General features: G+C 43.8%; 1 protein-coding gene across 2 annotated transcripts; it reads left to right on the top strand.

Moving 5' to 3' along the window:
- Positions 1–440: 440 nt before the first annotated feature.
- On the top strand, positions 441–11,436 carry foxk2a (forkhead box K2a). Of its 2 annotated transcripts, none has more exons than XM_038974753.1 (9): positions 441–919; positions 3,372–3,566; positions 5,715–5,865; positions 6,564–6,710; positions 7,048–7,241; positions 8,906–9,108; positions 9,200–9,460; positions 9,584–9,781; positions 9,936–11,436. In XM_038974753.1, the coding sequence occupies exons 1-9, from the start codon at positions 639–641 to the stop codon at positions 10,145–10,147; spliced, it is 1,842 nt and encodes a 613-aa protein (XP_038830681.1). In that variant the 5' UTR covers positions 441–638; the 3' UTR covers positions 10,148–11,436. The 2 variants fall into 2 exon arrangements, with proteins under 2 accessions (XP_038830681.1, XP_038830682.1); XM_038974754.1 differs by having other exon boundaries at positions 9,939–11,436.
- Positions 11,437–13,863: the final 2,427 nt, after the last annotated feature.

Genomic DNA, 13,863 nt, shown 5'->3' on the forward strand with positions numbered 1-13,863 from the left:
GTGATGCTATAGTCACACCAGAGGACAAATTCAAAGCACCGACATGAAATGGTTCGTTAAATTGTATATACATTTCAAATCCACGGTGGCCACAATATTTTGAGTTGTTAAGACATAATTTATTGCAACTATATGTTTTTTAATTCAATTTTAGAAGTGTATTTATTTATTATAACTTTTGTTTTAGCAATACTGTATATCAACTACCCATTTACAAAACTTCAGTCCAATCCGTAATTTTCGGATACCATAGTTTACATTCAGCCATCGATTTGCGTGTCAGCCTACAGTGCAATCAACCTTGTTTTTTACCATGTATTTATATGTGATTGTCATTGGTAAGCACGGTTATTCGCCTACCCAATCTTTGAAGTGATTGGATCGTTGAGCCTTCAGTAATCTCATTTCCGCCCATTTGGCCTCCTTTGGTTGGCTGTTGTCCCTTCTCTTTCTCTCTGTCGCGGCGGTGGGTTGGAGCCGCTGTGTCCCCGATCTGGCACGTTCCTGTCCAAATTATTCTCGGTTTAAAATTGTATTCCCTTTTACGAAATCTCTGAAATTCTCAACTCTGCCAAATTTAAAGTGCTCTCCAATTAAATTTTTCCGCACACAGCCTCAACATTAGAACCCCCAAGAAGATGGCGATGGGGTCGGCAGTCGCCCGGCTTGAGGGCCGAGAATTCGAATACCTGATGAAGAAGAGGTCGGCGACCATCGGACGGAACTCATCGCAGGGCTCGGTGGACGTTAGCATGGGCCACTCCAGTTTCATCTCTCGCCGGCACCTCGAAATTTTCACTGCTGGTGAAGACGGCACCGGCAGCGGGGAATTCTACCTCCGATGCCTCGGCAAAAACGGGGTGTTTGTGGATGGGGTGTTCCAGAGACGAGGGGCTCCACCTCTGCAACTCCCACGAATGTAAGATGGGTAGTATTTTACATTTTATGTCGAGGTAGAACTGCTAGCTTACATAAATGTGACTATATTCTGACCTCCGCTTTGTTATTGTTTTGTTCCCCCGCCGCGGCACGTGTTGTGTCAAGCAACACACAGCGCCTGTCCCCACCAAACGTTAGTGAGCCGCTAGCTAATGTTGACTGGCGACGCTTGTTTTCTTTGTATAGAATGGTTTCGCGAAACAACCTGAAAATGTTGTAATTTAACATTAATGCAATTGCTAAGCGTGCATATCTTTGTGTGAATATCTCTTACTGGGCCGTGCATTACTAGCACAGTGTTTGGGGGAATATGTACAGTGCCTTCAGAACGTATTTGTACCCCTTGATTTATCCTACATTGTTGTTACATCCTGAATTAAATTAATATTTTTTCAATCACCCATCTAGATACCCGATAATGACAAAGTGAAAATGTTTTCAAATGTATTGAAAGTGAAATATCTCGTGTACATAAGTATTCACACCCCTGAGTCAATGCTTTGTAGAAGCACCTTTGGTGGTGATTACAGCATTGAGTCATCTTGGGTATGTCTATCAGCTTTGCACCTCTGGATTTGGGGATTTTCTCCCATTCTTTCTTGCAGACGTTCTCAAGCTCTGTTAAATTACATGGGGAGTGGTGTTGAACAGCAATCTTCAAGTCTTTCAACATATTTAATGGGATTAAAGTCTGGGCTTTGGCTGGGCCACTCAAGGACTTTCACATTCTTGTTCTGAAGCCATTCCAGCGTTGCTTTGGCTGTATGCTTGGGGTCATTGTCCTGTTGAAACGTAAATCTTCACCCCAGTCAAATGTCATTTGCACTGATGCAGGTTCTCATCAAGGATATGCATTTGTTTGGCTCCATTCATTGTTCCTTCTATCCTTACCAGTCTCCCAGTCCATGCCACTGAAAAGCATCCCCATAGCATGATGCCGCCCCCACCATGCTTCACGGGAGGGATGGTGTTAGATGGGTGATGAGCTGTGCCTGGTTTTTTTTCCAGATGTAGAGCTTTGCATTCAGACCAAAGCGTTACATTTGTCTCATTAGACCACAGAATATTTTGCCTTATGCTCTGAGTTTTTCACGTGCCTTTTTGCAAACCCATCACATGCGGTCATGTGCCTTTTTCTCAGCTCGGGAGTGGCCACTCTCCCGTAAAGCCCAGATTGGTAAAGTGCTGTAGAGACTGTTGTCCTTCTGGCAGGTTCTCCCATTTCAGCCAAGGAACTCTGTAGTAATGTCAGAGGGATCATTGAGTTCTTGGTCACCTCCCTGACCAAGGTCCTTCTTGCCTGGTTACTCAGTTTGGTCGGTCAGACAGCCAGCTCTAGGCAGAGTCTGAGTAGTAACATATTTGTTCCATTTCCCAATGATGGAGACCACTGTGCTCTTGGAAACTTTCAACACTCAATAAATAGTTTTATACCCTTCCCCAAATATATGCCACATCACAAATCATTCTACGGCCAGTTCCTTGGACTTAATGGTATATTTTCTGCTCTGACATGCACTATCAACTGTGGGACCTTACATTGGCAGGTGTGTTGTTTTCTAAATCGTGTCCAAACAATTGAATTGGCCGCAGGTGAACTTGAACCTGAGCTGAAGTTAGTGTCATAGCAAAGGGGTGTGAATACTTATGTAAATTTGATATCTGTGTTTAATTTTCAAAAATGTCTAAAAACATGTTTTCACTTTGCCATTATGGGGTATTGTGTGTGGATATATTATTATCCACCCTGAATTCAAGCTGTAACACAACAACATGTGGAATAAGTCAACAGGTTTGAATACTTTCTGAAGGCTCTCCGGCTAGTTATCTGTACTTTTGCGATGGGCCGTGCTTTGACTCAATCTCAGCATTATTTCAAGTCGGGTGTGTTGCAATGTTTGCGCAGCATCGTGTAGAAACAAACTATGCCTACCCCATGCTTTTATCGTCAGCATGGTTTGTAGATCAAGCTGGATTGCTAACTTTTCCAAATGTTACCTGTAGGAAATGGCCAATAGAAGTAGGGGGTTGGAAATAATAGTCTTGATTAGTAGACCTGTTTACAACTCTGATTCTATGAGGTCTGAAATATCAAATAGGCCTATGTCACAGCAGGCCAGTCAGCTGGTCCCAGAGCAGATGATATGGTCCAAATATACCCCCATGTAATAATAAGACCTGTTATGTAAGTGTCATGATGGCCATCCATTTATAAACCCAGTTTAATGGCTAACTCTTCTGGCCCGTACTGGTTTATTAGAGCTGCTCTGCTTGTTTTGGATATGTGCAAAGATGCCCATAGCAACACTGCTGGTGTGTAGCAGTCAATATGCATAATTAAAGAGACATTCTCACAATTGAGTGAGTCTGGATGGCCTGCACTTGTCATGTCCTAATATTATCTGACTCTCCTCCCTCTCTTTGTTCTCTAGGTGCTGTTTCCGGTTCCCCAGCACCAACATCAAGATCACGTTCACAGCCCTGTCCAGCGATAAGAAGGAGCGTAGGAACGTGTCGGAGTCACCTGTCAAGCCCGTCCAGCACCAGATGGCGCCGCTGACCATCAACATTCCAGACAACATCGCCCACCTCATAAGCCCGCTGCCCTCACCCACTGGCACCATCAGGTGAGACGAGTGAAGTTGGAGCCATGAAACGGTCAGAGCAGATAGCATGGTGCAGATAGCATGGTTATTCAAATCTGGACCTCGAAGCGAGTTCCAATGCTGATTTTTATTCTTCCCCTCTAATCAGGGATGGATTTAGACCTTTCTCACTTGGTGGGTGCAATTAATTATCCGGTAGAACAGAACCAGCACTACCGGACCCCCAGGCTTAGATTTGAACACTCCTGGTGTGTGTATGTATGTATGTATTAGAGGTCGACCGATTTAATCGGAATGAACGATTAATTGGGGCCGATTTCAAGTTTTCATAACAATCGGTAATCAGCATTTTTGGACACCGATCATGGCCGATTACATTGCACTCCACGAGGAGACTGCGTGGCAGGCTGACTCCCTGTCATGCGAGTGCAGCTAGAAGCCAAGGTAAGGTGCTAGCTAGCATTAATCGTATCTTATAAAAAACAATCAATCTTAACATAATCACTAGTTAACTACACATGGTTGATATTACTAGTTTATCTAGCTTGTCCTGCATTGCATATAATAGATGCGGTGCCTGTTAATTTATCATTGAATCATAGCCTACTTCACCAAACGGGTGATTTAACGAGCGCATTCGCGAAAAAAGCACTGTCGTTGCACCAATGTACCTAACCATAAACATCAATGCTTTTCTTAAAATCAATACATAAGTATATATTTTTTAACCTGCATATTTAGCTAATATTGCCTGCTAACATGATTTTTTTTTAACTAGGGAAATTGTTGCACTTGTGTTCTGTGCAACAGAGTCAGGGTATATGCAGCAGTTTGGGCCGCCTGGCTCGTTGCGAACTGTGTGAAGACTATTTCTTCCTAACAAAGACAGCCAACTTCGCCAAACGGGGGATGATTTAACAAAAGTGCATTTGCGGGGGAAAAAGCACAATCGTTGCACGAATGTACCTAACCATGAACATCAATGCCTTTCTTAAAATCAATACACAGAAGTATATATATTTTTAAACCTGCATATTTAGTTAAAAGAAATCCAGGTTAGCAGACAATATTAAACTAGGGAAATTGTGTCACTTCTCTTGCGTTCATTGCACGCAGAGTCAGGTTATATGCAATAGTTTGGGACACCTGGCTCGTTGCGAACTAATTTGCCAGAATTTTACGTAATAATGACATAACATTGAAGGTTGTGCAATGTAACAGCAATATTTACACTTATGGATGCCACCCATTAGATAAAATACGGAACGGTTCCGTATTTCACTGAAATAATAAACGTTTTGTTTTCAAAATTATAGTTTCCGGATTTGACCATATTAATGACCTAAGGCTCGTATTTCTGTGTGTTATTATGTTATAATTAAGTCTATGATTTGATAGAGCAGTCTGACAGCTGTGGTAAGCAGCAGCAGGCTCGTAAGCATTCATTCAAACAGCATGCTTTCATGCGTTTGCCAGCAGCTCTTCACTTTCATGCGTTTGCCAGCAGCTCTTCGCTGTGCTTCAAGCATTGAGCTGTTTATGACTTCAAGCCTATCAACTCCCGAGATTAGGCTGGTGTAACCGATGTGAAATGGCTAGCTAGTTAGCGGGGTGCGCTCTAATTGCGTTTCAATTGGTGACGTCACTCGCTCTGAGACCTTGAAGTAGTTGTTCCCCTTGGAACAACCACGGCTTTTGTGGAGCGATGGGTAACGATGCTTCGAGGGTGGCTGTTGTCTATGTGTTCCTGGTTCGAGCCTAGGTAGGGGCAAGGAGAGAGACGGAAGCTATACTGTTACACTGGCAATACTAAAGTGCCTATAAGAACATCCAAAGGTCTATGAAATACAAATGGTATAGAGAGAAATAGTCCTATAATAACTACAACCTAAAACTTCTTACCTGGGAATATTGAAGACTCATGTTAAAAGGAACCACCAGCTTTCATATGTTTTCATGTTCTGAGCAAGGAACTTAAACGTAAAAAAAACGCTAACATGGCACATATTGCACTTTTACTTTCTTCTCCAACACTTTGTTTTTGCATTATTTAAACATGTTTCATTATTTATTAGATATTTCATTTTCATTTTCATTTTTTTTGCCATCACAGGATTACCATGCTCTCTCCCACTGTCTCACTGTTAAATTGTTTCTCGTCCCCCACAGTGCCGCCAACTCCTGTCCAAACTCCTGTCCGTCAAGTCCCCGAGGGGCGGGGCTGTCTGGCTATAGGATGGGCCGCGTGCTGACCGCTGACCTCGTCAACGAGAACTCCCAAACAGACGACAAGGACGGCTCGGGAGGAGACAGCCCCAAGGTGAGACACCAGCAACCCAGGGATGCATCTGAAGTGGCTTCCTCTCCTTGTCTCCTTTCCTTTACACTGTTATGAAAAAGAGAAGATCAGTCAAGGCAGTATAATGGAAGCTAAATGAGAGACCAGGCCACGTCTGACAGACCAGTACTGATGAAGGAAGGTATATGAGAAGAGGATTCCTCAGTAGACTGTTGAAATGCACTCCTAGTCCTGGGGTGAGTCGGCAAAGTGAAGCGTTCAGAACGGTGCAAATAGAAATGAGACTAAAAGAGCTAAACTATTCCCTGTTCTACCTGACAGACAGTGGTATATGTTCTACACAATACGTTTCTGTCTCAGCGTTCTGTTGCACCCTCTTGAATACATCCCTGAGCCCAGGGTGACGGAACACATTGGATTTGTTTTGGTTCTCTGGGGTGTGTTACTCATTGAAATCCGTTGAAACGTTCGGGAAAATATAAACTTGAGTGAGGAACCCTGGTGAACGCTAGTAAAATAGGGTTGAGGGTGGGGCTCTACTTGTTTTCCAACATGTTTTCAGTTTCATGTTCCTCACACAAGTTCCCACAAAACCAAACCCTTTTCTTTCTTTTCTTTTTTTTTACCCAGATAAGCACATGCAATTATAGTAAAAGTCTAAATGCTGCCATATCTGTAGCATGAAATAAAGCCCATTTCTCCATTTGTTCTGTCCTCAGGATGACTCCAAGCCCCCGTATTCCTATGCCCAACTAATAGTCCAGGCCATCACCATGGCCCCCGACAAGCAGCTGACTCTGAATGGGATTTACACACACATCACCAAGAACTACCCCTACTACAGGACCGCAGACAAAGGCTGGCAGGTTGGTGAATCCACCCTGTATTTCATGCTGCTGTGGTATTTCTCTTAGAATGAGAGACAAACTGACATCTAAGTATACAGCTTCTTTTTAAGTTATCCTGTCTCACTTTATCCATCGCAATCTTTCGTTCATGTGTTTTTGAACTGAACTCTATTGCTTACATCTTCCTCCCTTGTGTTCTAGAAACTGATCCGTTGTTTCTCCCGCTCCCCTCCCTTCTGTCTCTCTTCCTGGTGTTCTACAATTCCATCAGTCTCATTTCTGTCTTGTTCCAGAATCTCAATCCGCCATAACCTTTCCATAGTAATGAATACTGTCTCTCTCTTTTGTGTTCTAGAACTCGATCCGTCACAACTTGTCTCTGAACCGCTACTTCATCAAAGTGGCTCGGTCTCAGGAGGAACCGGGTAAGGGATCGTTCTGGAGGATCGACCCCTCATCAGAGGGCAAGTTGTGTGAACAGGCGTTCAGGAAACGCAGGGCCAGGGGGGTACCCTGCTTCAGGACCCCGCTAGGGCCCCTCTCATCTAGGTAATACTCACTATAACTCAGATACGCCTATATTTCCATGTACACTGAGTGTACAAAACATTAGGAACACCTGCTCTTTCCATGACATAGACTGACCAGGTGAAGGCTATGACCCCTTGTTGATTGTCACCTGTTAAATCCACTTCAGACAGTGTAGATGAAGGGAAGGAGACAAGTTAAAGAATAATTTTTAAGCCTTGAGACATGGATAGTGCATATGTGCCATTCAGAGGGTGAATGGGCAAGACAAAATATTTAAGTGCCTTTGAATGGGGTATGGTAGTAGGTGCCAGGCACACCATTTTGAGTGTGAAGAACTGCAACGCATTTGGGTTTTTCACACTCAACAGTTTCCCATGTGTATCAAGAATGGCCCACCACCCAAAGGACATCCAGCCAACTGGACACAGCTGTGGAAAGCATTGGAGTCAACATGGGCCAGCATCCCTGTGGAACGCTTTCAACGCCTTGTAGAGTCCATGCCCTGACAAATTGAGGCTGTTCTGAGGGCAAAAGGGGGTGCAACTCAATATTAGGGAGGTTTTCCTAATGTTTTATACACTCAGTGTATATTTCCCTCATATAAGCGCCGCCTCTGGATGAGTGTTTTCCTGTTTGCTTATTGAGTGCGGTTTTAATTCCAGCATCGGTCTGTGGTGGTATGTAGACAGCTACGAAAAATACAGATAAACTCTCTAGGTAGATAGTGTGGTCTACAGCTTATCATGAGATACTCTACCTCAGGCGAGCAAAACCTCGAGACTTCCTTAGATATCGTGCACAAGCTGTTGTTCACATATATGCATAGACCCCCGCCCCGTGTCTTACCAGAGGCTGCTGTTCTGTCCTGCCGATGGAGTGTATAACCCTCCAGCTGTATGTTCTTAATGACGTCGGTTAGCCATGACTCTGTGAAACATAAGATTTACAGTTGATGTCCCGTTGGTAGGATATACTTGCTTTCAGTTCGTCCCATTTATTTTCCAGCGATTGAATGTTAGCTGACAGTACGGATGGCAAAGGCAGATTAGCCACTCATCGCCTGATCCTCACAAGGTACCCCGATCTCTTTCCGCAAAATCTGTTTCTTTCTCCAGCGAATGACGGGGATGAGGGCCTGTTCGGGTGTTTGGAGTATATCCTTCCCGTCCGACTCATTAAAGAATTGTGTGTAGATTGAGGGAGGGAAAACTATTTCATCCATTTTAGAATAAGGCTGTAACGTACCAAAATGTGGAAAAAGTCAAGGGGTCTGAATACTTTAAAAATGCACTGTGTATATATACTGTAGTTTGAAATGGCATGCCCCCTGTGGGCTCAGTTAGGCACTGCAGGTAGATTTGTCTGTCTGGGACACTGAGCTCTTAACCTAACATACCAGGTGTAAAATAAACATTTGAAGCCAGATCCCCTAGATGCTTGTCTTGACGAAAACTGAAAAAAAGATGTGGTGTCGCCTTGTTAACTCTAAAAGCGGAAGGCTCTTTCCATTTCCTCTGAAAACCGGAACATCAGGTTTTTGGGGAATCTGCAAAGGCTACTGAGCTCTAAATTAGTCAATGGGCTCTGGGGAGGATGTTTCTTATTGGTATGCGCACACAGATGACAGCACACACTTTCACGTTTGCATCATTCTAATAGTCTTCCTGCTGTCTTCCCTTCAGGAGTGCCCCGGCCTCTCCTAGCCACACAGGGGGGCTGTCGGCCCACTCCAGTGGTGTGCAGACCCCAGAAAGCCTATCCAGGGAGGGCTCCCCTGTCCCCATGGACCCAGAGCCAGCTCGGGCCACAGCTCCCACCACGGCCACTGCCCTACAGCCCAAACTAGCTGTCATCCAGGAGGCCCAATTCGCTAAGAGTGCTACTGGTGAGTTTGTTGGAAGTTGTTTTTTCAACTCTGGTGGTGGGTGGTAAACCACTCCATTTCCTGTCTGACCTCTGACACTTGTTTCTGACAGGCTCCCCTCTGAACAGCCAGCCGGTGCTGATCGCCATGCAGCGACAGTTGCCTCAGACGACAATGAAGCCTGTTACCTACACCATGGCAACGCCTGTCATGACAACAGCTGTAAGCTCTGCCCCCATCATGCAGACGGTGCACGTACTTCAACAGATTCCGATGGTCACCATGGCTACCGTCGCTGCCACACAGAATTCAGTTGTTACGCTGAAAACAGAACCGCAGGAGAACGGAGGGGGAGACCACAATGGGGTCAAAGGTGGGGAGACTGAGTTTGGCGTATAGATTTACAGTACATTTTTCCATTCTTTGCTGTAACAGTCCCTTTTATAAATGAAGAATTGTAGTCTTATATTGCAAAGTGTTTGTCGCTCTTTCTCAGTCAAAGTGGAGTCGGTCCCAGCCATCACTACTTCCTCTATAGGCGGGGCCAATCGCATAATCCAGACCACCCAGGCCACACCCCTAACAACAGTTACCATCGTGCAACAACCTCCCCTGGGTCAGCATCGGCTTCCTATCAAGACCATCACACAGAACGGGACTCACCTGGTCCCCATCACTACTGCTGCTAACACAGGTGAGACATTTTCAAAAGGGCACCCAACACTCATGAAGCTTTAAAAATGGCAGATGATTAAAATTACTTTACCAGCCTTTTCACTCCGTAGTGCTTGTTTATGTCAGGCCTGCCAGGAATCCAGTAGTGAAAATCCCTCTATCCCCTCTCTCAGCAGTGGTGAACCCCCTCCACCTGTTGGCAGCCCATGCCTCGGCCTCTGCATCGCTGCCCACCAAGAGGCAAAACGGGGAGCTGGCCGACCACCCCGAACCCAAGAGGGTCAAAACTGAGGAGGGGGGCAAGAGCATAGCCACCGCTGTAACCAACTCGTGCACAAGCGGAGACGGGGACACTGGGGTTAGTGAAAAGGCCGGCGATAAGTAGAGGTCCTGACCCCTCTCCTCAATGAGCTCTACTATCCCGCCCCCTCTGTTCTCACCCCCACGACCTGACTCCCACTCGAAACCACGTTTATCCTCTACTCCAAGGTGCCAAAAGAAAACGAGGTATGGATCCACCTCCGGACTACAGTATGTGTGAGCAGTAGACAGACCACCACCCACCCATTGGTATAAAAAGCAGAAAATAATATGATGCAAAAACTAAAAGACCAAAACAAGGACAAGCAACAACAACAAAAAAGAAAATTAGAAGTTGTTAGAGGTGACCCTGTTTTGGAGATACAAATGACAACTAAACCTTAAGTGAAGCACAGTAAGTCTTGATAAAGTTAAAATGTAAATGAGATCAAAACAGACCTCTGGACTTTGACCACCAGAATCACCAAGCCTTCCACTGCTGATTGGAAAGTTCCTCGTTTTTTATTGTTTTTTCTTTTATTTTTTATACAGGACACAACCCCAAGAGAGGGAAGTAGCCAATGGCAGCATTATAGGCAAGCACTTAATTTTTGGGAAGAAATTACTTAAGACAGTTAACAGTAGTGTATTCTGTAAAGGAAACTGTGTGGGGAACCATTCCCTATATTTCTGGCAGCTAGCCTTCATGTCAACCTATCTAATGCAGTCGTGAGTAGATGTACACGTGAATCCTAGGATCTTCTTTGAGTGTACCACCCGTTTCTCAAGGCACACACACTTATTTAGTAATAACCATTCTAAAAACTAGAAGTGGGGTCAAAAACATCTTACGTCACCTGATATTGTGGAATCCTGTATTTTTTGGGGGAGGGCGTGGACTCTTTGTTCAGTGAAATGAATGTAGTCCCCTTTTCCTTCAAGAAAACACTATGGAGTGAATTGTTTTTCTATTGTCAAACTCTTAAGTTTCTTTATCACTGTACATCTAGATTTTTCATATTTTAACAAAATATCCTATAAGATAAAAGTATATTTCCATGCGTGTTTGACTGTATGCTTCATCAATGCTTGCATGTTACCGAATTTAGAGAATGTACATGAGCAGATAACTGAAGAAAATAAGCCTGACTCAATGCTATACTGTATGATTCTGAACAGTGCTGCACTTACCCTCTTCATTTGAGTTATTTCTTTCCCTCCTTTCTTCTGTTTTCCTTGTCATCAATGGCTGTTTCTGTTCAGATGGTATTCTATGTTTCCATGAGGAAAAACAAGTGATAGATGTTTGTTTTGGCTTCAGTAAAATGCTTCTTTTTTTCTTTTTTATATATATATAAATTAATTTAAACCTTCGTCCTGTGTCGTACCGCTTCTGTCTTTGTATTTTCGGCTCTGCTAGACTGGTAAAGGCTCATTCCCAGAGACAGATACGGAATGTTTGTTGCCTTGTCAAGCAGTCAAAGAACATTGTTTTCAACCTGAGATGCCTTGAAGAGGGGGCGATGTTAGTTTCAGCAGCCAGCCACAGTGAGATCAACCATCCTTTTGCAAGGCATCTCTGGGTGACAATGCTGGAAACATCACCATGTAACATTGGTGAATCTTATTTCAACTCCTAATGCAGTGGTCCTTTAGGGGCCCACGGTATGTTCTGTAACACTGGAGAGAAACAGCTGCTAAGCAGATAGTTGACATCTCTGCCTGGTGTTGAGATTAGGGAATACTAATCTAGTTCTAGGGAAGTAGGGAGGACAGTGCTGTTGATTGAGTCACCATGACACTGCAAGCTGCATTCCTGGGAGTTTAGTGTTCCAGGAAGTTACTACGGGCCAGATGTGTGGGAAACGGGGAGAACACTTTCTCTATGAAACAAGGCTGCATCTGAAAGGGCACCCTATTCATTATATAGTGCACTACTTATGACCAGAGTCTATGGCCTTGGTTTAGAGTAGTGCACCGTATAGGGAGCCATTTGGATCTGGCAACAAACTTCCCCCACATGGAGCTCTCATGTAATGGATAACAGAACCAACTGGATCACTTATGTCCATATGCTGACATTTTAACTGCCTGAAAACCCTATCCTTTACCATAGTACTACTACTACTTTAGAGCTGCAAACACGGGGTGGCAGGTAGCCTAGTGGTTAGTGTTGGACTAGTAACAGAAAGGTTGCAAGATCGAATCCCCGAGGTAAGGTAAACTCTGTCGTTCTGCCCCTGAACAAGGCAGTTAACCCACTGTTCCTAGGCCGTCATTGAAAATAAGAATTTGTTCTGAACTGACTTGCCTAGTTAAATAAAAGGTCAAAGAAAAAAACACTATAAGGGATAAGAGCTGTCTTGAAGTTTATGGAGCAAGCATGTTTCCTTCTAAAGTAGCCTTCACACACAAACAGATCACACTACCCCAAACTAAGTCACCTACACTAACTGATGTTTTATTCACAAATTTAAATGCAGGATTTTACAATCATGTAGTGAGTGAATTCCACTTGCACAATCAGAGCAGGAAGCAACACATGAAATGCATTCAGAGTGGTTCCCATTGAACACAGAGAAATGTACATTGGTACAAAGTTAAGATTTAACGGAACAAATGACAAATACACTAAACAATACATTGTAAGGTCATGCACATGTCCCAATAAGCTTGAGCTGATGCTGTGACAAACATAAGATGGCTTCTAAAGTTAATACTGCTTGTAGATCCACACATTAAGTCATATGTAGATTAGAATTTATGCTAGAAATTTGCTTAAGCTGATCATGGTGAACAAGCAGAAGAGTTCTCTTCATGGGCAAACTACACCAGCCAACTAAACCTCACCAGAAAGGAATGGGTGTACATTGTCACACAAAGAGAAGGTGGATTTTGGTTTAATTCAGATTGAAATTTAGGCCTAGATTCAATCAGATCAAGCGTCAACCTGCGATAGCAGACACCCGCACAGCGGATGTTTTGACGGTGGAGCTGAGTCGGAGCCGTCAAAACTTTGAGCAGCTGCTCTTACGATCATTGTCACGAAGCCCACCGCTCCATTCACGATAGAAGTTCAGAACAGGAAAGTGTAGGCTATACACGCTCAAATTGAAAACTAAATCATGAGGATTTCTATCATCCTAATCAAGGCGTATTTCACATTCCACTGTTAGAACTTTTAAACCATGCAGCCAATGTTCATGTCCGCTTTAAGTATAATGGCAGGAGACGCTTGTGGATTTGACAGCTCTATCGCAGTCCCACCCCCAAAACAACCACTACGCAGATGTCGGCTAAAGCGGATCTGATTGAATCGAGCCCTTAATCTTGAAATCATATATTTTTATGTAAGCAAAGGGTGTGGAAACTGTATTTTCTATTCACTGTGATCATGGCAGAACAGTCAATCAGTTCACACAATGACTTGGGAAGGCTCTGGGAAAACGGTTGTATTAATTCATGAACGGATGTATGATAAACCTGAACGAAATTAAGCTTGTCTGTGAGTATCCGTTAAGAAGATGTACGTTATTCAAAATCTCATCGGAGACTGATCAAGTTTCTGAGTTTGAGCTTTACATTGAGTTTTCATCCTAATCAAAGTACTTGGGCCTAGATTCAATCCGGACCACGGAAGAGCTGCATTATAGCGTGATTGACATTCATTTCCGATTGAGCCGACATATGTAGCGTTTACCGTGAATGCAGTCTCTGCGAACACGGAAATCTTGCTTTTAAAAGGTTCATAGCCGAATAGGGGCAATCGGATTGAATCTAGCCCAAAATCAGTGTTTTTGG

Source organism: Salvelinus namaycush, chromosome 35 (genome assembly GCF_016432855.1).
Source record: "Salvelinus namaycush isolate Seneca chromosome 35, SaNama_1.0, whole genome shotgun sequence".
Taxonomy (NCBI): Eukaryota; Metazoa; Chordata; class Actinopteri; order Salmoniformes; family Salmonidae; genus Salvelinus; species Salvelinus namaycush.